Source organism: Dermochelys coriacea, chromosome 8 (assembly GCF_009764565.3).
Source record: "Dermochelys coriacea isolate rDerCor1 chromosome 8, rDerCor1.pri.v4, whole genome shotgun sequence".
NCBI classification, from domain to species: Eukaryota; Metazoa; Chordata; order Testudines; family Dermochelyidae; genus Dermochelys; species Dermochelys coriacea.
Genome location: NC_050075.1, coordinates 29197550 through 29225539, shown reverse-complemented (window position 1 = coordinate 29225539; position 27990 = coordinate 29197550). Strand labels below are relative to the sequence as shown.

The 27990-nt window shown below is 40.5% G+C and overlaps 1 protein-coding gene across 8 annotated transcripts in view; it reads right to left on the bottom strand.

Annotated features, from left to right (window-relative positions):
* TENM2 (teneurin transmembrane protein 2) overlaps positions 1–27990 on the bottom strand; it is a 963219-nt gene that overhangs the window by 105885 nt on the left and 829344 nt on the right. For all 8 annotated transcript variants that reach the window (XM_038413789.2, XM_043490999.1, XM_043491001.1 and 5 more), the window contains 3 exons: positions 27383–27577; positions 19147–19347; positions 15857–16042 (listed from right to left, as the gene is read on the bottom strand). In XM_038413789.2, the coding sequence (XP_038269717.1) occupies positions 15857–16042; positions 19147–19347; positions 27383–27577 (582 nt within the window). The remainder of the gene's footprint in view (positions 1–15856; positions 16043–19146; positions 19348–27382; positions 27578–27990) is intronic.

The window sequence follows — 27990 nt, the reverse complement described above, 5'->3', positions numbered from 1 at the left end:
TATTGCTCCCCCCATACCATTATTAGATGTCTAACAAAAAGTCTGCAGGGAATATAGTTAGTCAGAATCACTATTTTGTTATGTTGTGCTTTATGTTTTCACCAGCAAATAATGATCACGGAACGTGCCCTGGCTTACCGCTCTCAATAATAAATTATAGCTTTTCTTGTTTAAAAGTAAGTGATTACGTAATTTAAAAGCAAAACAGGGTAATTTTTTTGTTTGTTTTCTGTTTAATTCTAGACACACTGCCTGGCACTGTAAATCTCTATGCTAATTTCCTCATCAACTCCCAGAGGGAATTGGTCTGTAACCCAACAGATACACATTTTGCCTTGCTTCATTAAATGAAAAGCAAGAGAGGTCAGATCAGTTAATATTCAAAATGTGCTGAAAAGTTGATGGCAACATGCTAAAGGAACCTAGTTCTATTTTCAGGTACTCCTGGTGGTTAAAACAAAAAGCCAGTTTTCTCTTAAAATCCTAGCGGATCTTAAACATAAAAAAGAAGCTTACAAGAAGTGGAAGCTTGGACATATGACCAGGGAAGAGTATAAAAATATTGCTCGGGCATGTAGGAAAGATATCAGGAGGGCCAAATCGCACCTGGAGCTGCAGCTAGCAAGAGATGTCAAGAGTAACAAGAAGGGTTTCTTCAGGTATGTTGGCAACAAGAAGAAAGCCAAGGAAAGTGTGGGCCCCTTACTGAATGAGGGAGGCAAGCTAGTGACAGAGGATGTGGAAAAAGCTAATGTACTCAATGCTTTTTTTGCCTCTGTTTTCACTAACAAGGTCAGCTCCCAGACTGCTGTGCTGGGCAACACAAAATGGGGAAGAGATGGCCAGCCCTCTGTAGAGATAGAGGTGGTTAGGGACTATTTAGAAAAGCTGGACGTGCACAAGTCCATGGGGCCGGACGAATTGCATCCGAGAGTGCTGAAGGAATTGGCGGCTGTGATTGCAGAGCCCTTGGCCATTATCTTTGAAAACTCGTGGCGAACGGGGGAAGTCCCGGATGACTGGAAAAAGGCTAATGTAGTGCCCATCTTTAAAAAAGGGAAGAAGGAGGATCCTGGGAACTACAGGCCGGTCAGCCTCACCTCAGTCCCTGGAAAAATCATGGAGCAGGTCCTCAAAGAATCAATCCTGAAGCACTTAGAGGAGAGGAAAGTGATCAGGAACAGTCAGCATGGATTCACCAAGGGAAGGTCATGCCTGACTAATCTAATCGCCTTTTATGATGAGATTACTGGTTCTGTGGATGAAGGGAAAGCAGTGGATGTATTGTTTCTTGACTTTAGCAAAGCTTTTGACACGGTCTCCCACAGCATTCTTGTCAGCAAGTTAAGGAAGTATGGGCTGGATGAATGCACTATAAGGTGGGTAGAAAGCTGGCTAGATTGTCGGGCTCAACGGGTAGTGATCAATGGCTCCATGTCTAGTTGGCAGCCGGTGTCAAGTGGAGTGCCCCAGGGGTCGGTCCTGGGGCCCGTTTTGTTCAATATCTTCATAAATGATCTGGAGGATGGTGTGGATTGCACTCTCAGCAAATTTGCGGATGATACTAAACTGGGAGGAGTGGTAGATACGCTGGAGGGGAGGGATAGGATACAGAAGGACCTAGACAAATTGGAGGATTGGGCCAAAAGAAATCTAATGAGGTTCAATAAGGATAAATGCAGGGTCCTGCACTTAGGATGGAAGAATCCAATGCACCGCTACAGACTAGGGACCGAATGGCTCGGCAGCAGTTCTGCGGAAAAGGACTTAGGGGTGACAGTGGACGAGAAGCTGGATATGAGTCAGCAGTGTGCCCTTGTTGCCAAGAAGGCCAATGGCATTTTGGGATGTATAAGTAGGGGCATAGCGAGCAGATCGAGGGACGTGATCGTTCCCCTCTATTCGACACTGGTGAGGCCTCATCTGGAGTACTGTGTCCAGTTTTGGGCCCCACACTACAGGAAGGATATGGATAAATTGGAAAGAGTACAACGAAGGGCAACGAAAATGATTAGGGGTCTAGAGCACATGACTTATGAGGAGAGGCTGAGGGAGCTGGGATTGTTTAGTCTGCAGAAGAGAAGAATGAGGGGGGATTTGATAGCTGCTTTCAACTACCTGAAAGGGGGTTTCAAAGAGGATGGCTCTAGACTGTTCTCAATGGTAGCAGATGACAGAACGAGGAGTAATGGTCTCAAGTTGCAATGGGGGAGGTTTAGATTGGATATTAGGAAAAACTTTTTCACTAAGAGGGTGGTGAAACACTGGAATGCGTTACCTAGGGAGGTGGTAGAATCTCCTTCCTTAGAGGTTTTTAAGGTCAGGCTTGACAAAGCCCTAGCTGGGATGATTTAACTGGGACTTGGTCCTGCTTTGAGCAGGGGGTTGGACTAGATGACCTTCTGGGGTCCCTTCCAACCCTGATATTCTATGATTCTATGATTCTATGATTCTTCTGTACTGATGTCTCTTTGGCAGTGTAAGAATTACAATCATCTGTGACATTTAGGTTTTTTGTGTTTGTGTATACTGAATTTACAAAAATAACATCATTGCTATCCTTGTGGGACTCACTCCACAAAGACTTTAGCAATCACCTCTGATTCCTAACAATTGGAGATCACAGGGTTTTGATGATACCTTTCTGATCAATAAATCACCAGCATGTAAGAGAAAAATAAATAAAAATGTTATTACTAAGCTCGTAGGATAGTTACTTCTAATTTTTAAACCATTTTCCCCAGATGAATAAAAAAAGACAACCTGACAATACTTTTTGTAATAAACTCACTTTTGTTTTTTGTTTTTAACAAAAGCAATACTGCTTACCATGATCCTGATTGCACCATCCCATTTATATCTTTAGTGATAAGACCACTCTGGAAAGGGCCTGCCACTTTAATGCTAATTGTGCTGTTTCTTCTTCTAGTCTTTAGCACTGTGACTGCATTCTGAACAACTGCAAATCACTAGCTCACAGCTTTCAATCATCTGAACAATTAACTTTTTTGAGGCAAATTAAAATGTAGGTATTTAAGATTTATCATGCAGTTTACCCACCTGTAATATTCACTAATGCTTTTATTTATTTAACATATTCCAAAACAAATATCTTTTCCACCATTATAACTAACTGGAATGAATACAACCTAGACAGACCTTTACCTTATAAAGATAACAAGGAAATTATACAAACATGATTTATTAAAAGTGTGGGCTATTTTTTAACTTTTAACTCCATCAGCTCCTATCATTCATTTCAGGCTAATCACCCCAAGAATGCTTAGGAAGAAAGTCTTAAACCTCTGCTTGCAGCTATTCTGCATGCTAGCTTACTTTATGGCATATAAAAAGCATGCCACAGACTGTTGATGCAAGCTACTCTGCATTGGACTGTTAAAGACACTGAATAGAAACTAAAGATACAATGGGATTAGGAGAAAAGCCATAAACCCTGAATCTGACTGGCAGTTTTTCAAAATTATAGTTCCCCATTTACAGACTGCAATAAACCCAAAGCCTTTTAATATGCATTGTGTAATGAAATACAATACGAGGGGTGAGCTCAGGTAAGATTTAGGTATCATTAAGCAAACAGTGTTGGAGAAAATGCGGTGCCTGTCTACTAGTTGAACATCTGGGATTCACTGCATGGCTCCTGATAAGCAATGAGACAACATAACAAGAGGCAATGAATCCCAAATGTTACAGATAGGTCATGCTCCACGGAGCTGGCACATTGTAAAGTGGAAGAAATAAAAGTCACTTTTAAGTTTACTGTAGGCTGACCATATTTCCCTATGCTGAATATGGGATGCCTGGTAAAATTACTCGTATTTAAGCGAGTTCAATGGCAATGCAGTACAAACATTCAAATTAACATCAAGTTGACAGAGCCCCTTTTAAAAAGAAACACTGCGTAGTTGGATTCTTTTTATTTACCTTCTTATCTTTAAGATTTTAGGGTTCACAAGGGGAGGGGTGAAACACATACACACACACACACACCCCTCTCACACAGGGAGGGTGACTGATTGATCCACCCTCCCTGCCCAGCGCTCTCCACCCTCCATGCCTGGCGGGCCCCAGGGATGGACCCACCTCTCCTGGTACCTGGTGCCACGTCTTCCCGAGGCAACATGTGGGGGGCACACATGGTCACATACCCCCCTCCCCAGATTTCTGCTGGGGTTCACACCAGAATGTGGCCAGCAGCAGCCTTTCGGCACTGTGCGGGAGGGAAGGGACGGGACAGGAGCTGCTTTCAGCCACAAGGAAGGAGAAGGGGGGGGGAAGGGATGACATGGCCTGTGTCTTTGCAGAGCTCATCTCTCCCCCTACCCCCTACTTTGTCCCTTCCTGCCCACACAGTATCGAAAGACCTAGCACCTCCAGGCTGCAGCTGGCCACCGACATAACCCATCCACCTCACTGTGGGCAGGAAGGGATTAAGCCCTAAGAATGCATTGTGCACCAGGGCCCAGGGAACCTGGCTTCAGGGGCTTCAGCAAACGCAGCCAGAGAGGTTGCTATACAGGGGAAGGTGCCCCGGGGATGGAGCATCCTTGTGCTCCCTGGGGGCAGGACCGAGGGTGCAGGGGCAGGTGAAGAGGGTGATAAGCCTCTGTCCAGGGCTGCTGTGGAGCCTGCAGGGCCAGGGTGTGAACAGGCTGGAAACTGCTTTGCCCCTGCCACTCCAGAGCTCAGCTGAGGGGCAGAGAGGATTCCCTGTGCTAGTGCTGTGTGGGGCTTTTGCACATGCAGGGCTCGGCTCCTCTTGGACAGCTGATGGTCCGACAGCGGGAGCAGCCAGCCCTGCGCGTTGCATCTTCGCCCTGCCATCGGCTTTGCACAGCCACCTCCATCATCTGCCACTGGACCCTCCTCTCATTGCTGCTGGGCGGGCGACTGATGAGCAGGGATTTGGTCAGCAGAAGGACCCGCCAGTACTGATGGAGGGAGACAGAAAATATGGGACAATTTCCCCATTTTAAAGAAAAAGTCAGGACACCTACAGGAGGGCTTAAATACGGGTCTGACCCTTTAAAAATGGGATGTCTGGTCACTAGTTTACTAGGATGAGTGGGGCACAGCTTTGGTTGGATAAAGAGACAGTACATGACTGATCTGCCTAATATTTGGTAAGATTTATGTGAATGATTCATTAGACATTGTATTGTCTGTGAACATAAAAGTTACTGTTTTCACATGAAAAACATGCAACTTGTGCATTGAGTTGCTAACTGCCCATTTACCTATTCTGCTTGGATGTTTTGTACCCAGTGATCAGGGTCAGCTTTAAGACTTGAAAGACTGCCAGGAGGGTACTGGAGTGTTAGTCACGCCTTGCTCCATTTCTGTTGCTGAATGAAGAGTGGGAATGAGGTTGAGTGTTGTGCAGTAACCTCAGCAACTCATGTCCTAGTTTCCTCTCAGGTTTCTATAAATTTGGCTGACAAATAGCAACATTGTAAACTGCAGTGAGGAATCAGTTAGTTTCTGGTCTTGTGCTTAAGTCCACCCTGCACAGGTTTGGATGTGCATGTATTCATACACTGAGTTGCCTTGCTTGGGTCAGTCAGGCACAAACTGATACTATGGAAAATGTTATGGTCCAAAGCGTACACTGAAGATGATTAAATCTAAACAACTAGTTTACATAACCCATCGTTAACAACAGCATCCAAAGTGAGATTAACAAATCCTCCATTTCTTCCATAATTAATAGGCTGCTCTACCTGCACCACGCATAAACTGTTATCCTTAAGTGTTTATTAGAGATGAATCAAAACCTCAAATCAGAACATCCCTGAACTGTGAGAAAGTTCAGACCTGAATGCAAACTTGGAACTTCACACTCATCTGTATCTTTATATTATTATTTATATTGAACAAATAATAATCTGTACAGATTTCTAACTGAGAGGGTGCTTCACTTATATTTATATTTGTATATAATCACAATCAAAATAAAATAGATTTAAAATCATAGAAAGAGGTATTTTCAAAGGGTAGGGTTGCCCTAACATGCAGATTAGGTTTTGGGTGTGGATCAAGATGGGGATGGGACGAGAGAAAAGAGATGGGAGACAGAAAGTTTGCAAAAGCTTTACTTAATTAGAATGCCAGAGAATGAAATTCACCACAGTGCAGATGGCCTGTAGTACACGGCCCTCTGTTCACCAGTTAACCCCATATCAATGCCTTAACATGGGGATCAAAGCTTTGTACAATGGGCTATATGTGGGCACTCTGCACTGTTTGTATATTTCATCCCTAATGAAATTAGTTTCTATTCAGAACCATGGACAGTAGCCAATTATGCTGCCAAAGGAAAGCTGATTATTGAAAGAAATTTGAAAGGAAAATAAAGTATAACTAGAGCATGCAGCAAATTCCTGAAGTGATGTCCCCAATTTTGGAGTTCTTAGGGAGACTACTTCTGTTTTTAATTTCCTTTCTGACATTGGTGGTGGTGGTGTTTTGTTGCCCCCCCACCCGCTTTTTGGTGTATTGTCCAATCAGGAAAATTCTAGGGGTGACATGATTATTTAGGAGCACGTATTCCATTATTCTTTATTTTCAATTTGAAACAATTCAGGAATAAGACTTAGACAAAATGCAGTAGAAAAACATATCTAGAATGCTGAATATGTGGAGCTAAAATGTTTGCCTCTGGGATTTTGTTTCTAATATTCATTCCATTTTACAACAGAATTTGTGGCAGGGTCAGGTTCTGTGCTTATGGAGAGAAGAAACTCACTCAGATCAGTCTAAAACAAAAACACAACACAATATAATAGATTAATGACCTGTTCTGCCTATTACACAGCAATAGCTCTGCTGTCTGGTTTGATAGTGCCTCTCTCCGGGCATAATACACCGGACCCTCGCTAGAACATGGGGTTCCGGATCCATGTGCAGTACCGCGTTATAGCGGGGGCTGCATTACCATGGATTCCAATTAAAATTTTTAAATTTGGGATCCATCGCTGCGAATCCGCGCTACTGGGACATGTAATAAGACTGCAAAGCCCACTCCAGAGCATACCAAAATACATGTACATACATCAACTGAGCATAGGATTAACAGCAGAGCTGTTTAGAGGATGGAAGTTCCATTTTGTGAACATTTAGTTTGATATTTTGTAGTTTGACTTCATTCTGAAATGGAGCAAAATATCAAAAATTCTCCATGAAGGGAAATATTTTTTTTTCATTTTGGGTCAATTTTACATTGTTTCAACAAAAATGTTTATTTCTGTTTTGACTTTATTAGTATCATAATGTACAATATAAAACAAAATTTTAAAAAATTAAAAATAAAAAGTCATTTCAAAATGAAAAGTTGAAATATTTTGTTCCAAAAATGTCAAAATGGGAGATTGTGATTGTGACATTGTTGGAACTTTCCTTCACTTGGTTTTCTTCCAAAACAAAAATCCAGTGAAATGGACTCAGTTTCACCAAGCATTTTGATTTTGATGGAACTGCACATTGTGACAGACTATTGGTTCTGTTGAAATTTCTCTGACTATCTCTAGTTAATAGAAGAGCACTGGGAATAACTATAGTACATATGTTCTTTGGGCCACCGACATGGGGATTCAGGGCTAGATTTTCAGGTGCCTCAAGATGCAAATAAGTGCCTAGTGGGACTTGCACAACTACCTAAGTGAGTTAGGCACAAAGACTTTCAATGGGGGTTAGGCGCCTGGTTGGGATCTTTTGTAAATCCCAGTTGACAGCCATCTGCATCTTTAGGCACCTAGTTACTCATCCAACCCTAGAGGTATAGGAGTTGTCGGGCTATAAGTGGTTCAAGAATATGAACATGTTCATTTTAGAACACATCAAATGAGATCCCTCAATTAAGCAGTCAAATATGGTTCCCTCTTGTGCTTTGATTATTATGTTGTTTTAATGTTTAACTTTTTGTGTAAGTAAAATAAAAATGTTCTCCAAGCTCTTTTTAGAAATACTACAATGCCTATCCTGATGCCACCCACCACTGACCCCTCACAACTGTTCAAATGTCTGTTATTTTGTATTCAGCAATATCATGTAATTCACTCACTTGCTGAAACCTGTGCTTGACACCACAGGGTGCAAAATAACACAGAAAACATCATCTTTGGAACATTAGGGGTGGCTGGTGCTGTGAATACTCCTAAGAACAACAAAATCAGCTTTGCCCTTGCGCTAGTTAGATCAGCAGCTTGATCGATCCTATTTATTTTTTGGTTTTGTGAGAGTTCAAGAATTGGCCAGAAATCAATATGACCCACACAGAAGCCCCTCCAAAGGAAAGAAATACCATGATTTAAGTTGGGAAGCTATTTACAAGAATCTGTTGGGAACATCTTTGAAGTCCTGGGCAAAATGTAGGGTACCTAGCTGAAAATACGATTAGCTTTTTTGACTTAGAAAAAGAAGAAATAATGCCCTGTTGTGACTATATGCGACACAAGAAGAAAAAGTAAGCCATGTGAGTGGCCTGATGTAGCTCAGCAGCAGGTTCCACTTTTTTTTTTTTTTTTTTAAAAACAGGAGTCCCTCAATAAGGAGCATAAACAAAAGAGCTGTTCCTACTGGAGTAGGTTGTTTTTTAGCCAAAATATATCCCCTGCAACTGTTCCCCTTGAGACTGACATATCAAAAGTAATTGTTTCTCTCAAATTCCCTGATACCGAAACCAATATCCCTATGTGAAAATCTATAAACAATGGATTATATATTTGGAAGCAAATATATTGTCCTGTTTAGCTAGGATGGAATTATAGGATGCATACACTAGGTTCCGATAATCTCATCCTGCAGAAATTGTCGGGAAATGTTTGCTCATGTATCAGATATAAAATCAACAAATAATACTTTAATTCCTCGTGTGGAACTGTGAAAAGAACTACAAAGCAGAAGCAGAGCTTAGAGTGAGATTGGAAATAGGAAATTTTTTTTACACAGTGCACAATTAGTTTGGGGAACTCCTGGCCATCAGATATCATGGAAGTTAAGAGTTTAGCAGGTTGCAGAAAAGATGGGGGATGAGAGCATCCACAGTTACATTAATAAGATTAAAAAATATTTGAAAGGGATACAAACTTCATGCTCCAAGCCATAAATGAAGGAATTAAGGAAGAAGCTTCCCCTCTGGGCAGATGAATATATAATGACTCACTTACAGGTTTCCTGAACCTTTCTCTAGAGAATCTGGATACTGTTCTAGATAGACCAATGGTCTGATCCAGTATGGCAATGTCTATATCTGTTGGATTATAAAATATTATATATGTTATAGTTTTAACTCCTGACATATCAGGGAATCTCAACTATAGCTCCCACACAGTAAATATTTTCTTAATTAAAAGAACTTCTATGAAATTAGGTTGAAAAAGTAACAAGCTATTTTGATTCTAAAAGTGTCTGAAATCACTGTATATCGTCTTTTACTTAAACCACTTGAACTTAGCAGAGGTTTCAGGCCATTCAATGGGATGCCTAGTCTGTATATGTTGTTTGGGCTAGAACTGATCATTCCTTTTCCTACCTCTTCCAGGGTCTATAAACTTCAGTTTCTCTATTTGTTTGATGTAATTTTTAAGCTCTTTTGGGGAGGGGACCATGGCTTTTTAAGACTCTCTGTAAAGCACCATGCAAAGTAAAAGAGCTCTCTTTATAAATGTAATAAAAACAACAATAAACAGGTCAAGATCAATCTTGAAATTACTGTTTACATACCAATACAGAGCAAAACTGCTGTAAAATTTTTATAGGGGAAGATGCAACTTCTTCACTCTGAAACCATCAAAGTTTGCAAGCATAAAATCAAAATGTAAATTATTTGCATTGAATCTGTGATAATCCCTCAGCTTTCTTCATCTCATCCCTGCCATTTTTCTGCTTTGCTGGGGATGGGAAGTGGTGAGGAGGTCCGAGCTATGATACTCAAAAATAAAGTGTAACACAACTTCAACAAAAACTTCATCACAACTCTATGGTACTGTATCTAGGCAAAAGGTCTGCTACTGGATATCAAGATGGTAGGACAATAAATACAAATGAATCTGGATTTCTAAGTGCTAAACCAGATGTGAATGTTTCTAACATTCGGGCATGTCTGCATACAAGCTTTTGGCTCACGCATACTTCCTTATTTTTTATTAAGATGACTCAAATTGCTATGTACTTTCCAAGCACAAAGAGAAAGAGCTGGTCCTCAATACCACAGAGCAAAGAATCTAAAACCGTATAGTCATTAGAGAAACTTGGCTGATTACTTCCAGGCAGTAAATATATACTTATATCCTGCCTTAACAAGTTACACATTTTTTCTGTTATAGATCAGATTTAAATGGTTAGAAACACATAAAAGAAAATGTCTAATTCATGTAGCTGCCTCCCTCAACACAGCTTGTTTTTGTCAGATACAATGCCTTTCCACTATCTCCCCTCATACGCTGCCTTCCATCTCTCCTGCAAATTATCTTTTCTTTGTATCACTATTGTTGTAATTTAAGAAAATCAATAAAAGAAAAGAAAAAGTTCTTTGCTACAAAGAATATTCAGAGGAGACAAAACTGTCCTGCTGTGTTGGACGACAACCACAAAGGTATGGTTTTATTGATTATTGATTTAGATTATACAAAAATGAAAAAATAAATATGAAGCAATATCTTGATGGTATGTGGCACTCTTGCCTCTCCAGAGAAACCAGTGAACAGGGCCATAGGGCTGTGAAGGCTGTGTTCTCAATACAGTCTGTACAACTGACCTCTTCAAATCTCTGTCAAAAACCAAGGTATCTTATTTTCTATTTACTTCTCAGACCTGGGGGAGTGGATGCTTCAAGGGAGAACTCAAGTCTTTTACCTTCTTGGTCTAAATCCAGCCCATATTGGCAATGTCTGAAAGTAACTGCCTTTTGATGGCTGTCATATGGGCTACATTGAAAGAATTGGAGGTGTGGCGTCTAATTTTAGTGTCGAGTGGGCAGATATCTACAACACCAAACCACCACATGGCACTAATTAACATTGGAACTTACAGACTGCCATATTGGATCACACTAGTGATCCATCTAGGTCCTGTGTTCCATTTCCAACAATTGCCAGTACCAGATGCTTCGGAGGAAGATATAAGAAACCTTACAAAGGGCAATTACAAAATAACCTGCCTACAAGGAATGTCTCTTTCCAAATTCCATTACTGAGAGATAAGTTTATCGCCCTGAAGCACTTCATACTTATTGGCACACTTAGTAGAGAGGCCAAGGACTCAGTGAGGAAGGAGATGGAATTTGATTCTTATTCCTGGGGATGGAGTCTCCAGGATGGCATTGAGGCACATTGGCAGGGCACTATGAGGAAGCTTGAACTACTTGTGCTGTGCCCAGTTTGTAGGTTAATGGAAGTCTTCAGGGTACATCTACACTGCAGTTAGATAACTGCAGCTGGCCCGTGATAGCTGACCCAGGCTCATGGGCTCAGGCTGCAGGGCTGTTTAATTGCAGTGTAGGCTTCCCAGGTCAAGTTGCAGCCTAAGCTCTGGGACCCTCCCACCTAATAGGGTCCTACAGCTCAAGCCCAGACGTCTACACCACAATTAAACAGCCCTCGGGTTTTTAATTGCATTGTGGACATACCCTCAATCTCCAAGTTATCAAAGGTGGCACATTTCACCAGCATTAAAATGATGAAAGGAACAAAAATTGTATTAGCCAACTTGATCCAAGTACATCAGAATGTCTATATTATCAAATATCTTTAACCACTGCCACTGCTGTCTGCTGCTAGTGAGTGAAAGGAAGTGTTGATCCACTCAGACTGAGTCTAAACTACATATAATGTAGCAGGTGAGGCGAATGAGAAAGGAGTTTTGAGGTAGGAAATAGTGACACAAAGGCAACATTGGTGCCTCCTCTCCTGTTCCAGGAGGCAAATCTTACTTATACCACAAAATATAGGCTGCCATAACTTTGTTGTCTGATTACATTTCATTCTTGGACTGCATAATGCTCAGGATGAAATCCTGGCCCCACTGAAGTCAATGGGAGTTTTGCAGTTAACTTCAACAGAGCTAGGATTTCACGTTCAGTTCTGTTCAAATGTGAATTGCAGATGGACAGACATTTTCCAAGTGATGGACTGAAGCAAGTGCATTTGCTTCTAGCTATTCATTCAGGTTTCTGCACATATTGTACTTTCCTTTACCTACCATCACAATGTCTCTCTCTGAGAGAAATGGATTTCCACACTCTAGTAATAAGCAATAGTTCTAACTATTAATGTCTCGTTTTTGATGGGACTAATTCAACTATTTTCAACACACTTGTTTCAACAGCAAGAAAGAAAATCTCTCATCATAAAATTCATACATGAAATTGGTCCAGGATTTAGTTACTGTTGTACCTAGTCTTTTGCTGTTTATTAATTCTGGAGTAATTTATTTTCTTCCTTATCTAGATTTTTCCCTACTGTTTGGTTATAACCTCATCCATGATTACAATCACTTAATAACCACATCATAAAACATGTCTGTTTTTACCTTGGGTAAAAGATTCATTTTCTTTATCATCGGCTCACAGTAAGCTATTTCTCTCCCTAACTAACTAAAGTAGGAAAGTGAAGTATGAGGTCACATGTAGAGCTTTACTTTGATACACACACCAGTTATATAGGGTTAGCCACTTGTCCTCTCTCTTTCATAGATCACTGATGCATGTGTATTTACAAAGTCTGTGTGCAACTTCTCTTTTGAACTAACGTTCTTCTGTTTTTATACTTTAGCTCTACTGCTATATTCAGAAAAGTGTTGATTTGGATTTAAAACATATTTTCCAATGAGCTAACACTAGGATTTTTGGAGACTTTTCTGATTTCCCTTGTTAGAATGCAATAATAGAGGAAGAAACAACCCTTTTTGTAGAATTTAGCCAGAGGGAAAGTTAGCTTGTAACAGTCTGAGTTGTAATGTCACACAGAATGCTTAAAATATGTTCTGATTTCTGGAAAAGAATAATTCGGCATCAAATAAAGTAAAATGTTACGAGTTAGTGTGAACACCTCCAGCTTGCAATAGCTGTCACCTTTCCACTGCCACATTAGTACAGTGTGATCTATTCCTAAAGGAACTCCAGCAGAAGAAAAAATATTTGAGTGTGTTTCAGATCCTCCATTTCCCCACAAAAGAGAGCATTTATCTTAATTCGTCTATCCTCAAAGCCCATTCTCAGTGCATATCTGTCCCCAACTCTAATATTTACAAAGAAAGAAACAACATATTTTCCTCCCAAATTATTAGTCTCTCCTTGAGAACAACAAGTTCTTTGGTTGTAAACTGTGGAATTTAATTTATATATGTTGATGAGAGTTTCCTTAAAAAAAGTGAAAAGAAAAGGAGTACTTGTGGCACCTTAGAGACTAACAAATTTATTAGAGCATAAGCTTTCGTGAGCTACAGCTCACTTCATCAGATGCAACCTTAGTCTCTAAGGTGTCACAAGTACTCCTTTTCTTTTTGCGAATACAGACTAACACGGCTGCTACTCTGAAACCTGTCCTTAAAAAAAGTGGTAAATCACTATGCTAAAAATAAAAACAGTGGGAAAATACAGTTATCTCACTCTCTATTAAATTCAGTGACAACGGTTTCTTTGCTGCTGTGAGATCAGTTTAGGCCAATGACAGAGATATGAAATTCCTTTACGTCCCAAGCGCAGTCACAAGAATTAGCATATATATGTATTTGTCTAAACAGCTCATTATTTATACTAAAGACAAGCTTGATATTAAAACATGACATAATTACATTTACAGAACTGCACTTCTGCCCAAATCCCATCTCTGCTACAGACGCATAGACAAAAGTTCAACACATGCTTTTCTAATGAAAAAGTGGCATAAAGACATCTTATTCTCCTCAGGAGAAACACCTTTTCCTTCCTTGTGAGAACAGTTTTGGTAATGCATGCTGATAACATTAATAAAATGTATACATTTCACACCTCTGGAACAAAAGATAAAAATCTCCCTTCACAGGTTACCTATCCTATTTATAATCTGGGATATTAACTAGTGCATATAACTCTTAGCACAAAACATCATCAAGCAATCCAATATAGGCATCTTTTTGTGTGCACAGCAGTATAGATTTCAATTACATCAAAATATACGAATATATTTCAAAAGATTACAAAGCGAAAAAAAATCAGCGCAAGGTGGTAAACCTTTTTGGAACAGGTAATTACTGCACACTTTGACACAGTGCAGGGATTACAGTTATTGGTTGTTTTTTAAAGTGTGAGATTAAACAGTACAGTGATAAAATATCCTGATTATCTTGGCAGAAGAAGTGATAATGGGGCAATAGATGCAGAGGGCAAAAGTGGAAAAAACTCTCTGCATGTAGGTTGGTAACAAACTGCTGAATCACAAAATCTTTGATTTAAATTATTGTATCATCATACCATGTCTGAAGCATACAGCACCACAATGTAAAATGATATGCCCTAAAAATATGTAGGCCACATTTAATTAATTAATTAATTAATTTATAAGGGTATATTTTTGGTATCCAATCTGTATGCGTTTCCCAAAAGGTTTATACACCCAGAGAGATTCAAAGGTGGAACTTAAAAGAAAAGCAGCTCAAGGGGTGCAAGATTTTGACCACAGTTTTAGTTTAAGAAAGAACAATTCACTAGTAATAGGCCTGTCCCATTAGGGTCCACAATTACCATGAAAATTTCAATTCACATGCTTCCTCTCTGTTGCTAAATTTATCAATGCCTTTTTTAAAGTAATTAAAATAATTTCATCTATGTTTCTAACTCACTGGACTTTGTAAAGAGAATTTGATAGCTAAAAAAATGATATGGGGAATGGACAGATTTGACTGCAAAGAGAAAACCACACTGCCTCTGAAGTGCATATTCTTTCAATTTGCATACCGATTCTTCTGTTCCATAGTGGTTTTGCTCAGATTTCTTAGTAGACATAGGCCCAGTTAGAAATATTCTCTCCCCAGTTTTGCTGACAGCAGAGGGAAAATACAATTTTTAGCCATTTTAAGAGAATTTGAATAAACACTATACTACCTGATTTTTATGAGGGTGAAATAAAGAACTGAGTCCACAATAACTCTTTCCTGTTGAAATAACACTTAAGTCTTTTTAATTTAAAATTATGTTATATACGTATAAAAACTTTTTTGGAATTTCTCAGGGTGACGCATCACAGTTGAGATGCAATCATGTTAGTCGTGGCACTCTGCATGATGCCAATGCTATACTAAGCAGCATGCTATTAGGAATGGGTACATCAGCATGCTATAGTACTGGCTAGACCCTCCCATGCTGTGACTGTCTATATGCAAACACCATGCCCACTGTCACAGCACAACGGGGCAAAATGTTAGGGAGCTATCTCTGTAGCAACAGGAGCACTTATTCCCCCACAACTTGACCCCTGCTCTTGGTGGGTATTGTGGTGATGTGGTTTGGATGTGATATATAGTAGCAGGGAAGCATTGATGCACCAGACCAGGAAATTACAAAAAATGCCATTCACACAAAGAAATGTTTAGTTAAGTTTAAACAGCTTGGCTCAGATGGTACCTTGATGGACCATTTATTACATCTCTACTTGTTAATATCCATTAGGTTGTTCTTTTTTTCCCCTTCTCTTTCAAATTAAGTTCCTCTGCATTTTACTCTGGGTTTTGAGAGGCTGAGCTGATGTTTAGAAGCACTAGGGTCCTTAAAGGAACAGCCTATTACAATACACAATAGTAACTATGTTTCTACAATTTATGAAAAGAAAGCAATATGTGCCTGTTTCGGTGCCTGTCGTTTGCCTACCAATGGTGCAGTGCTCCCCATTCCAGCCCTCTCTGCATTCACATTTCCCATCTTTACAGGTTCCGTGTTCTGTGCAGCGGGGATGGCACACACGCTGGTCACAGGCCACTCCTGTCCAGCCTTCTTCACAGCGACATGCTCCGCCAATGCACACCCCGTGCGTGCCACAGTCTACGGAACACACTTCTGGTGAAAAAAATAGAATTAGGATTACAACTGAGCACTGTGATTGGGAATGGGTCATTAAGCATGTGGTGAAAAGTGACTAGAATTGGCACTTTGGTTCTGTAAACTATATGCAGAGTGTGGCATGCTCATATGCCCACCAAAATGAGACTTTGCTTTTTATTAAAAATCGCCCAAAATAACAAATGCTGCTAATTTAATGCAGGACTGACAGTGCTAGAGACAGTGTCTCTTCTATTCAGGTGCACATAAACTTCTTCATGCTGCTCCAATAACATGCCTCTGCCCTGGCTTTGAGGGGCTCTTTCTATCTACACATTAACCACCCCCTCATGGCTCCATGTCTCAGAGCCCACATTAATTGACTTGGGCTTGCGCTATGGTGCTAAAAACAGCAGTGTAGGTGTTCCCATTTGAGCTGGAACCTAGGCTCCGAGATCCTCCCTCCTCCTGTACACTGCCATTTTTAGCCCAACAGCATGAGCCCCAAGTCATTTGACCCAGATTCTGAAACACACTGCTGTAGATCTTTTTTTTTTTTTTTTGCAGGTACCCTCACATTGCCCTGCTGTGATTGCCAACAAGGGAAATAGTTAGTGGCAACTGTGATGGGTGTGTGAAGTGGACATTTTACTGCTAAGAACTAGACTGAGACCCATGTAAACTCATTCCATGAAGAATGACAACAATTTGGGGTCACTCACAGTGGTTTGAACTGGTAACTAGGAAGAGAGGGGCTCTGCATTCTATTGCCAATTCCCTGAGTCTTTCAGTCTCACCCCCACACACTAGCTTTTACAACTCTGGGCCAGTGACAGTTATGAAGTGGGTTCTAGCCCACGAAAGCTTATGCCCAACTCCTTGTTGTTTTTGTGGATATAGACTAACACGGCTATCCCCTGATACTTGACAGCTGTGGAAGAGTTAACTGTTGTTTTCTGCATCGTGCATCATCACTGAAATTTCCAGTTAAATGCTCATTGATGAACTTTTAGGGCAGTTGATGATACATGAATCAGAAAGACCCAACTTGATATTCGTTTACCAGGTATGCATTAGCTCTGCTGGCAGTTAGCACAATCTTGCCTTTTCTTCAGATAGCTAACTAAACTGGACATGGATAGAAAACAAATGTGAACCTCAAAGTAACATTTTTAGAGTCTTGCTGTGAAACCAGCTGCTTAGATTTTTCCATTTGAACTACTAAAGAGGAGAAAATAATCTTAATTTTAGTAAGTTTTGCTATTATTTTCTATAAATAAGTACTATTTATGATGTGCAACATAAAACAAAACAGAAAATATACCAAGCAGACAATGGGCTGTTCATATCTGTGGCAGCCCACTGGAACGGGATAACTTCTGCAGTGAGCTAGGTGCCAGTTTTTAAATGGTTAAACAACAAATTTAGAATTTGGCTGTCTGCACCTTTTAATCAGTAACTAACCAAAAAAGGTAACTGCTTGGTTACTGCACTTTAAACAAAGGCACTGACCTGGCCCTGGGATTCTGGATAAAGACTAGAGCAGTGTTTCTCAAATTGGGGTCCATGGACCCCTGGGGATTCCCAAGGGTACTACAGGGGTTCCACAGGCCCTGCTGATCAACTCCTTCCCTTCCCTCCCTCAGCTCCTCCCCGTCTCTCCCAGCGCCTGCACGCCAGGGAACAGCTCTATCTCCCAGGGCTACTGAAGCCAAACCGGGAGATCGTAGGCACTAAAAGTCCAGCAGCGCAGTGGGGCTAAGGCAGACTCCCTACCTGCCCTGGCTCCCCGCCACTCCCGGATGCAGTTGGCACATCCCTGCAGCCCCTGTGGGGGACAGGGAGTCTCCATGTGCGGCCCCCACCCCGAGCACTGACTCCGCAGCTCCCATTGGCTGGGAACTGCGGCCATTGTGAGCTGCGAGGGTGATGCCTGCGGGAAGGGGCTATGCACAGAGATCCCCTGGCTCCCCCACCTAGAAGCCACTGCCAGAGTGCCGCTGGAGGTAAGCACCACACTCCTTACCCCCTCCTGCACCCCAACCCTCTGCCCTAGCTCAGAGCCACACCCTCACCCCCTCCCAGAACCTGCTGCCTCCACGCCCTCCTGCACCCAAACTCCCTCCCAGAGCCTGCACCTCTCATCTCCACCCCAACCATTTGCCTCAGCCCTGAGCCTACACCCAAACTCCCTCCCAAAGCCTGCACATGCACCCAAACTCCCCCCCAGAGCCCGCATTCTGCATCCCCTCCTGCACTCAAAACTACCCCCAAAGCCCACACCCCAACTCCCTGCCCCAGCTTGGTGAAAGTGAATGAGGGCGGGGGGAAAGTGAGCGACGGAGGGAGGGAGGGGACATAGAGTGAAAGGGTAGCGGGAAGAGGTGGGCGGGGCTGGGGCCTTGGGGGAAGAGGTGGAATGGGGTGGGACCTGGGGCTGAGTAGGGGATTTGGGGATCCCCAAAAATGTTTAAATTAAAATGGGGGTCCTTGGGTTGCTGAAGTTTGAGAACCGCTGGACTAGAGCACTGCTCTCCCATGCTAGCTTCACCCAGCACTCCCCCTAAAATAAGGCAGGCAAGCTTTCTTAACTTGTCTGCTGGCTCCTGACAGGTTATTTTCTCTTACTAGCCCATCTAGGCCATCGAAGGGCTATATCTTATTGGTACCCTGGCCATAGTGAATATTTCCTAGGTTGTGTGTATCAGGGCACCTCCAGTTTGGGGCAGAGAAGGCCTGATAGATATCCCAATTCTGAAAATATTTTAAAATTATTCCTTATTGGTAAAAACCCTGTTGTTTACGAATGGGGACACTGAGACACAAAGAGGATAAGTGACTTACCACAGGCCACAGTGTCAGAATAGGGAAGTGGAACACAGTATTTCCTAGATCCCAGTCCTGTGTTCAGAACACTACAATGTATAGTATCTATCATGTAGCTGCTCGTTTATAATGGCTAGAGTATAACAAACTGTTCACTGATCAGATGCTGAAAGAGTAATGTAAGTCTCATGTAAATAAGTTGTATTTTAAACTTGTATTTGATATTCAAATGTTAATCAGTATAGTAAACAGGACAGGAAGATTATTGCAAAGCAGAGTAGAAATATTTTTCTTACCAACGGAGCAGTCAGGACCCATCCAGTTAGGATCACAGCTACAGAGGCCTGTGTCAGAGAGGTATGTCCCATGCCCACTACATTGGTCTGGACACTGGGCTCTGGGAAGTTCACAGTTTAGACCACCCCAGCCTGGGCTACAGAGACATTCTCCATTCACGCAAACACCTTGATTGGAGCAGGTTGGATCCAAGCAATCAACTGAACAAAGAAAACAAAACAAATACTGTGTGAATAAAGGTTGTTTCCTACAGTGTATAGTCTGGATGATACTGCTGGATGGAGCAGTGCTCTGTTAGTTTATATTATTGCAGTGAATATACCAAACTCTTGCAGTTGTTTTTTAGACCATTTATATCTGTTTTGAGAACTGGTGAATATAAAATGTCTTTCTATTTGCTAGGACACAGGCTCTAAAAGTGGAAAAAATAATTTACCAACTTTAACTAATGGTTATGGATTGTTACTAATGTTATAGTACTGTAAAAGAGAAATATTATTAAACCCACATTACACATGGAAAATGGAAGCACAGATTTGCAAAGTGACTTGCCCATGGTCATAGAGATTAACATTTTCAAAAGCTCCATGACTTTGGAGCTCAAGTCCCATTTTCAAAAGTGACTTGAATACTTAGGGGCCTAAGACTCACTGACTTTCAGGTTCCGTTAGGCTTTTAAGTCACTCATGAGCTTTTGAATATTTTATTCATAGTCATTGGCTGAGTTGTGATTCGAACCTAAGAATCCCATTGCCTAAACCCTGTTCCAACCAGTAGCCATGTTTCTTCTCTTAACAAAAGCCACAGATGCATCTTCCTCATTTCTCAATCTGAAAAAAGGTAGTTGTTTAAAATGGGATTTTTTTAAGGTGGTGGAAAGACATTGCAAGTGTCATCTTGGATTTCACTGAACAATGGGATGATATTGCTGTATCAGAAGTGAACTCATGGTGACATCATAGTTTTCAAGGTGTTTACTTTATATCAAGCATTTGTTTAAGTGAACTGCACTTTACTGTAAATGTCAACTTAAAGGTTTATGAACAGCCTTCCACTATGGAACCGATGACCAAGATCAAACTGATGTCCTAAGTAAAATGAATGAATGCCATGATTAGTGTATATTAGTTCACAACTCAAGAACTAAGAATGATTGGCATTCGCTCTTGAAGCAATATGAAGTTCGGAGTGTATAATGAAAGTGATTTATCTCTCATCTTTTCCCAAAGATTATCTTTCTAATTGAAGGAAGAGAGAATTTCACTGAACCCTGCATGAACAGTACCTGAACCTTCAAATCTCAACCTTTTCCATAAACACAAATGCTTATCAAATTATTTTAAGACGTTATAGAACCTTTAAACATGAGTATATTGATCAGGTACTATGCACAGGATTGAAGCAGACACGAATTTAAAGATAACAGGAATCATCAAAATTGTTTTGATTTTAATTCAGATTACAATACTACAGGAATAAATTACTATAGCATTTCTAGTGAGATTATGGACAATAATGATGGTACTGGCCACATTTTTTCAAATAATTTAATATTCAGTTAATTGGTTTTGGAAATATAACACATTTTATTATTTATAGGCAAACCCAGAGGGTTTGGATGTTCAGTTCAGATAAGCTTCCAAAAATTCAGAAGTTTATCCAAAAACTTCTTTGGTCTATAAATCAAGCTGGACATTTCAGAAGAATAGAGTCCCGCTTTTGAGATGTTGGTACTTTCTGCTTTTGGCAGGATCCAAAGTACTGTCAAAAGTCAAAATAGTTTCTTTTGTGGTATTTTGGTATTTCTTCTCAATCCAGCAAATAATTTATTTCTTAATTTTTTATTAATTATTATTATTATAAAAAGACCCTCCAAGCTAACTTTTAATGATCCTCAGAGCTCATCCTGACTCTGGGGAAAAGATTACAGTTTGGTGAATTTTATCTATTACATTTAAAAGAAATTTTAGAATGGGCAAGTCCCAAAGTTTATTTTTAAAAAAGAGATCGGAAAATGTGTTTGTTGTTTTAAATTTCTGCCTCAAAGTACAGATAGCCATAAAAAGTATTGTTGAATACTGATGTGCGGTAGCTTTTAGGAATGTATAACAATCCATTTAAAATTGAAGCAATAATAAAAGCAATGCAGAAAGAATGAAAAATACATCACGCTTACAGATGAATTAGCCATCTTTCCACTTTCTTGAATTATGGTACACAAGCAAAGGAAAAGCAGTTGAGATTTATTACCTCAGAATACACCTGTCATCACCCCCCCCAACACACACACACTTATTTTATGGAATAACTTGCGCTAAACTTCTCTATCTCTTGTTCTAGATAAATAAATTTTATAGCTATTTAAAATCCATCATCTGGCTGAAAAACAGCATTCAGACTTTAAAGTAATAGTGAGTTTAGTTCGGCTTCAAATCTTGTTCCAATTTTATACAATGCTTTTAGGGTTGATATCTAGGGCCAGATCCTCAGCTGGTGTAAATTAGCAGAAATTCATTCACTTCAGTGAAGCTAAACTGATTTACTCCAGCTAAGGTTCTAGCCCCATATCTTCAGAAGGGGATTATTTATTTAATAAGGATTTAGAAATGGAGTCTCCATGATGTTTAAACGAAGGATAGTGTGCTTTAGCAGTTAAGTACGTGAGACTTAGAACCCACAGCCCCTTGGCAGCTTAGATCATTAGAACTCATTTAGTGTTGGGCTCTCTGTAGATTTGACAAAAAGGTAGAGAATGCAATTTGTATCCCTAAGGACAAAAAAAGAGGTCAAGGAGTTTTCCGAACAGTATGTACTCTAAACCTCCAAAGAATCATGAATTACACTTATGAAGTTAAATGTCATTGAAAAATGACTCAACCATGAAGCTGACAAGAAAAACACTGTTAACTTAATCTAATTTGTCAGTTTCACTGTCTCTCCCCAAACCATATTGAATGAAACCTGACAAATATGCCATTTCATTTTCATGTGCAAATTTGTTAATCGAGCAAGAGTGTTTATGCAGCAAAAATTGTGGATTGCAAATATCGATTCCGGTGCCACTGCCATTTCAGGTAAATTGTTTGAATGACATGACTATGATGAATATCAGAAATAAAAAGCTAACTGGAAGAAAAAAATGCTGACCCACAGTTGCTAATTCCATTTCCCAGTTGGAAAATGGCTGAATCAATGAATCAAACTGACCCATTCTTTTCAGACACACAAATCAATAGAAGAGATTTCATACTTTAATATAAAATCAGGTATGTTTACCTGTTCCGTTGTGCAGTTAGTTCATTTAGAAAATTTAAATAAGACTGGGTGAATGCTTAAAATGTTGAGAAACCATTTCATATTCCATCCTTTATTCAATAGCTCCGGAATTAATGTGTAAAATATTTCCAGAAGGGAAGTAATTTTGAGGTAGCAATATCATTGCTATGGATTTTTTATTTTATTTGCCAAATGATATATGCAAAAGCTTATTTTAACCTTTCTTTTCATGTTATTGTCCTTTCCAAGTTTGCAGTTAATACAGCTTGCCTTCTGCAATCCATTTATCTTTTAAAAACCTTATCCTTTCAAGCACTGCTTATTAAATCATCTACATTCTCCTTCCTAACATACCAATTCAATGCTCAGAAACTTTGTTAATGCACAGTTAAAGTTGATTGGCATTCACACCCTTCCAAAATGTTCAGCGCAGGTAGTACTTAAATACTCTGAAAACCAGGACAAAAAAGAGTTAAGGTTGCCCCTCAATCTTAAACTCAGCCCTTTCAAGCTGGCAAGAGACACTGTGGACATATTATCAGAGGGGTAGCTGTGTTAGTCTAGATCTGTAAAAGCAGCAGAGTCCTGTGGCACCTTATAGACTAACAGATGTATTGAAGCATAAGCTTTTGTGGGTGAATACCCATGCATCCAACGAAGTGGGTATTCACCCATGAAAGCTTATGCTCCAATATATCTGTTGGTCTATAAGGTGCCACGGGACTCTTTGTGGATATATTGTAAAGTATGTTTCAGCCAGGGCTGCCCTATCATAAACAGATTGGAGGAATGACTAAAATAAGAGAGCTACTTTACGTGCTGTGCCCCACAGAATTGTATTCTCTCATTGCTCTACAGGGGGCACTCCAGCTGCCTTCATTGTGTTAGGGACAACTGTACAGATCGGTGCAGGAATTATTTGCAGTAGGTCACCACAGCTCATGTTATGATATGAGGAAAGGTGTCTCTCCACCAAACGGATCACAAATACTTCGTTTATGTGCTATGGTAGGTTGCTTGTAGAAGCAGAGAAGCACAATAGTCTATACTTGCTCTGAGGATTTGTAACAATAAGGTAGCATATATGAGAGTGCTCTACAGGGCAGAGGAGATATTCCATGGGGAATCCTTAGACCAAAGGGTCAAGGGATGGTAGCATCTGGGGTGGTCTTTATACTCAGATACCAGCTCTGCCTCCTCCTGCCCCTTATACAAATACTGTAAGTATCAAAAATGTTGATGTCACATGATTTTTTAGGGGGGCTATATCTGTGGCAGCTCTTGCTTAAAGGGCCTCAAATTTGAATCACTAACCCTACACTGAATCCTCATGAGGCAATCTGAGTAAGTATGGAAAACTGGCTGCTGAAATCCACAAAATACTCTAAACAGTAAGTTAGCCTCACCTTAACTATAGTGATGCCACAACCCTTCTATAATTTCATATAGACTTTTGGGATTACAATTTATAATTAGTCTAGAATTTAATTAATGGCAAATGTTTATGGAATCCCTAAAACACTCCAGTACATATTTGGGCGAAACGGCACCTAGAATGCTGTGTTCTACTCTGGAAACCTCTGAATCAGAAAGATGCAGAGAAATTGGAGGGAATCTGAAGAAAAGCAAGAAAAATGATTAAGTGTCAGGAGGAACTGTTTCATGAGGACAGCTACAAATTAATAAATATGCATAACCTGGCTAAACAATAAACAAGAAGATAGGATTGGTCATAGCTGTCTATAAGCTTATAAAAACCAAGGTAGAAGGGGAATTGTTTAGTGTGACACAAAATGGAATTAATAGGGTGAAATGAAAGACAGGTAAATTTAGGCTAATTATCAGGAAAGCCCTCCTAATGTTGACATCTTTTAGATTATTCTTTTGAATCTACCACATTTTACCAAGGGATGAGGTGGAATCCCATAACTAATTTTAAACTAGACTGAACAAAAGGTAATGTTTGTATTTAATGGAACATTCCTGCACCCTGGAATGGGATGGATGCAGAGAGATGTGCTTTAATCAGTCTTTTCTACCACTGCTATTTCTATGCAATTCCATGAGAACGTTAGATATATTTGGGCATTTTATTGTAAATGTTGTAAGAATCCCCTCTAATCACCTACTGCCAGCTGAACTGTAAATTTCCTTTTCTGGGAGTTCTGCATCCCCAACCACTTTTGGCATGATCCAAAGCCCACTGAAATCAATGGAAAGATCTCCACTGACTTTTCGATTAAATCCTTAATCCATATGGTGCTGTAAACAATTCCTGGGAGAAGGTGACAGGAAAACACTCTATAGTAGTTGGCTTAATTAACCCAGTGTTGATAGTCTAGTAGTGAAGCTAAGGATTATGGGCATCTGCTTCCAGTGAAGTAAGTGACAAAAGTCTCATTCACTTATGAGGATGAGGATGGAGGATCCGATCTTTCCAGAACAGGTCTGAAACATAGTGGTATTGGGTGGGGAAACCCTATATTTTCTCCAGCCATGTTCTTTGATGGGAGAAGAGCTATTTACTAGCCTATAAGATGAATTGGTGCTCTCAATCTAGTTCCTAGCAGACAGAATCCTACTACACCACAGTTAGACTGCTCAGTAGAGAGCCAAGGATTGAATTGGTATGGTCACAGACCTACCATCTCAACCCAAGCTGAGAAACACTGGCCGATCCGGATGAACTAACTTGAACTAACACCGCCCTGTTGTGAGGATAAGCAGAGGACTTCAGAGATGTCTATCTAGGCACCCTCTGGAGCAGGAGTGAGCAAACTATGGCCAGGGGGCTGCATCCGGCCCTTCAGACATTTTAATCCAGCCCTCAAGCTCCCGCCGGGGAGCCAGCTCTGGGGCTTGCACCGCTTGGCTCCCGGAAGCAGCGGCATGTCCCCTCTCTGGCTCCTATGCATAGGGGCAGCTAGGGGCTATGCATGCTGCCCGCCCCAAGCACCACCCCTGCAACTCTCATTGACCATGAACCGGGGGTGGTGTCTGCAGATGGTGTATGCAGAGCTGCCTGGACGTGCCTCTGCATAGGAGCCTGTCAAGGTTCCTTCCCCACTCTGAACTCTAGGGTATAGATGTGGGGACCCGCATGAAAGACCCCCTAAGCTTATTCTTACCGGCTTAGGTTAAAAACTTCCCCAAGGCACAAACTTTGCCTTGGCCTTGAACAGTATGCTGCTACCACCAAGAGTTTTAGACAAAGAACAGGGAAAGAGACCACTTGGAGACGTCTTCCCCCCAAAGCCCTACACCCCCTTTCCTGGGGAAGGCTTGATAATAATCCTCACCAATTGGTACAGGTGAACACAGACCCAACCCTTGGATCTTAAGAACAATGAAAAAGCAATCAGGTTCTTAAAAGAAGAATTTTAATTAAAGAAAAGGTAAAAGAATTACCTCTGTAAAATCAGTATGGTAAATATCTTACAGGGTAATCAGATTCAAAACATAGAGAATCCCTCTAGGCAAAATCTTAAATTACAAAAAGACACAAAACCAGGAATATACATTCCCTCCAGCACAGCTTATTTTGCAAGCCATTAAACAAAAGAAAATCCAAAGCATTTTCTAGCTAGATTACTTACTAACTTAACAGGAGTTGTAGGGCTGCATTCCTGATCTGTTCCTGGCAAAAGCATCACACACAGACAGACCAAACCCTTTTTTGTTCTCCCCACTCCAGATTTGAAAGAATCTTGTCCCCACATTGGCCATTTTGGTCAGGTGCCAGCGGGATTACCGTAGCTTCTTAACCCTTTACAGGTGAAAGTATTTTGCCTCTGGCCAGGAGGGATTTTATAGCACTGTATACAGAAAGGTGGTTACCCTTCCCTTTATATTTATAACAGAGCCAGAGGGTTTACACACCGCGGCTTCTGGGAGCTGCTGAAGGTAAGCACTGCCTGGAGCGTGCACACCGGAGCCTGCACCCCTGACCCCCACCCATGCCCCAACCCCTTGTCCCAGCCCTGATCCCCCTCCTGCCCTCTGAATTCCTCAAGGGGTTTCAATCCCCAGCCCGGAGCACCCTTCTACATACCCAACGCCTCATTCCCAGCCCCATCCCAGAGCCTGCACTCCCTCCCAAACCCCAACCCCCAATTTCGTGAGCATTCATGGCCTGCCATACAATTTCCATACCCAGATGTGGCCCTCGGGCCAAAAAGTTTGCCCACTGTATTAAAACAATAGTATTAAAAAGAGACAGCGCTCCAATTTATCTAGGTTGCAACAGAAGAGATAGGAACAAACACCACTGGGCTTGATCCATGACCATATTTGGTGATGCCATTTTTTTTAAACCCTCTCATTTTTGTCTACACAAAAACTACGGCTACTTAAATTTTCAATACAAGGAGCTTTTTAGCATTCATTAAATCGGTGTCTTTTCTATGTACCATCTACTTTTCTATAATTCTATGAGATTGTCTGTAACAAGAGCGATTGTTGATGCCTCAAGTGACATGGATACCTGCAGTCTCCTAAATCCATCTCCTATCTTTCTGCATTAATTATGACTGAAACATTTGCCTTTTGTCAGTTTTCAATTATGCCATTTTCTCTACCACTTTTCTCTTTTGTTTGTTTCACCATTTTATATTTTTAAAATGTTCAATAAATATAATCCATTAAAAAAAGAAAGAAAAGAATCATCTTGACTCTTCAATGAAAGAATCACTCAGATTTACCTGTGGCAGACAATTCTACCACTGCAGAATAATAAGGACCTTAACTACATGACAGATCAAAAAATATAATTTAAAGTTTCACAGGCCTGTAAAACTGGAGGTACCAAAATTTTGAAATCCCCTCCTCAGTACTATCTGTTACAGTAGTTTTACACTACGGTATAATCATAGCATTTTCTCCTCTTTCCTGCCCTCCCTCCCGTTTAGCTCCACAAACCACAAGACAAGCTCAAAGCACAGTTTGTACTGTAGCATTTACCTTCCTCACAGTTTTCTCCTTTGTAGCCAACAGAGCAGACACAGTTTCCTTCAAAACAAGAACCATGACCTCCACAAGAGGGATCAATACACTGGCTGATGGGTACATCACATTCCGGCCCTTTCCAACCACTGTAGCACAAACAGGTTCCTTTGGAATATTGTCCATTGCCACTGCACAGAACTGGGCAGGCAGCTGGAAAATGGAATGAGATAAAGAGAGCACATTGAGTCATATATGAAAGCCCATAAAAGTGTTCTAAAAATAAACTGCTAAACTACCGATTGATAAATTTAAAGGTGTTAATTTAATGGAAAATGCTAAGTCAGACTTTAATCATTCAGTTTCTGATTACTCAAAGTATGGGTATGATTAATTATCTGAGGATAATAAATACAATCACACACATATGCTGTCCATACTCAATATATAGCTGCTATTCATTAGACTATGGACTTAATATTCAGAATATATGGAGAAATCTGGAATGATTATCAGGAACAAGTCAAAATGAATGGATTTGATTCTGATGTCACACTGGTTTTACACCTGAGTAATTCCTGATTTACAGAGAGTAAAGCTCTAATGATGCATTCAAAGTAAGTCCC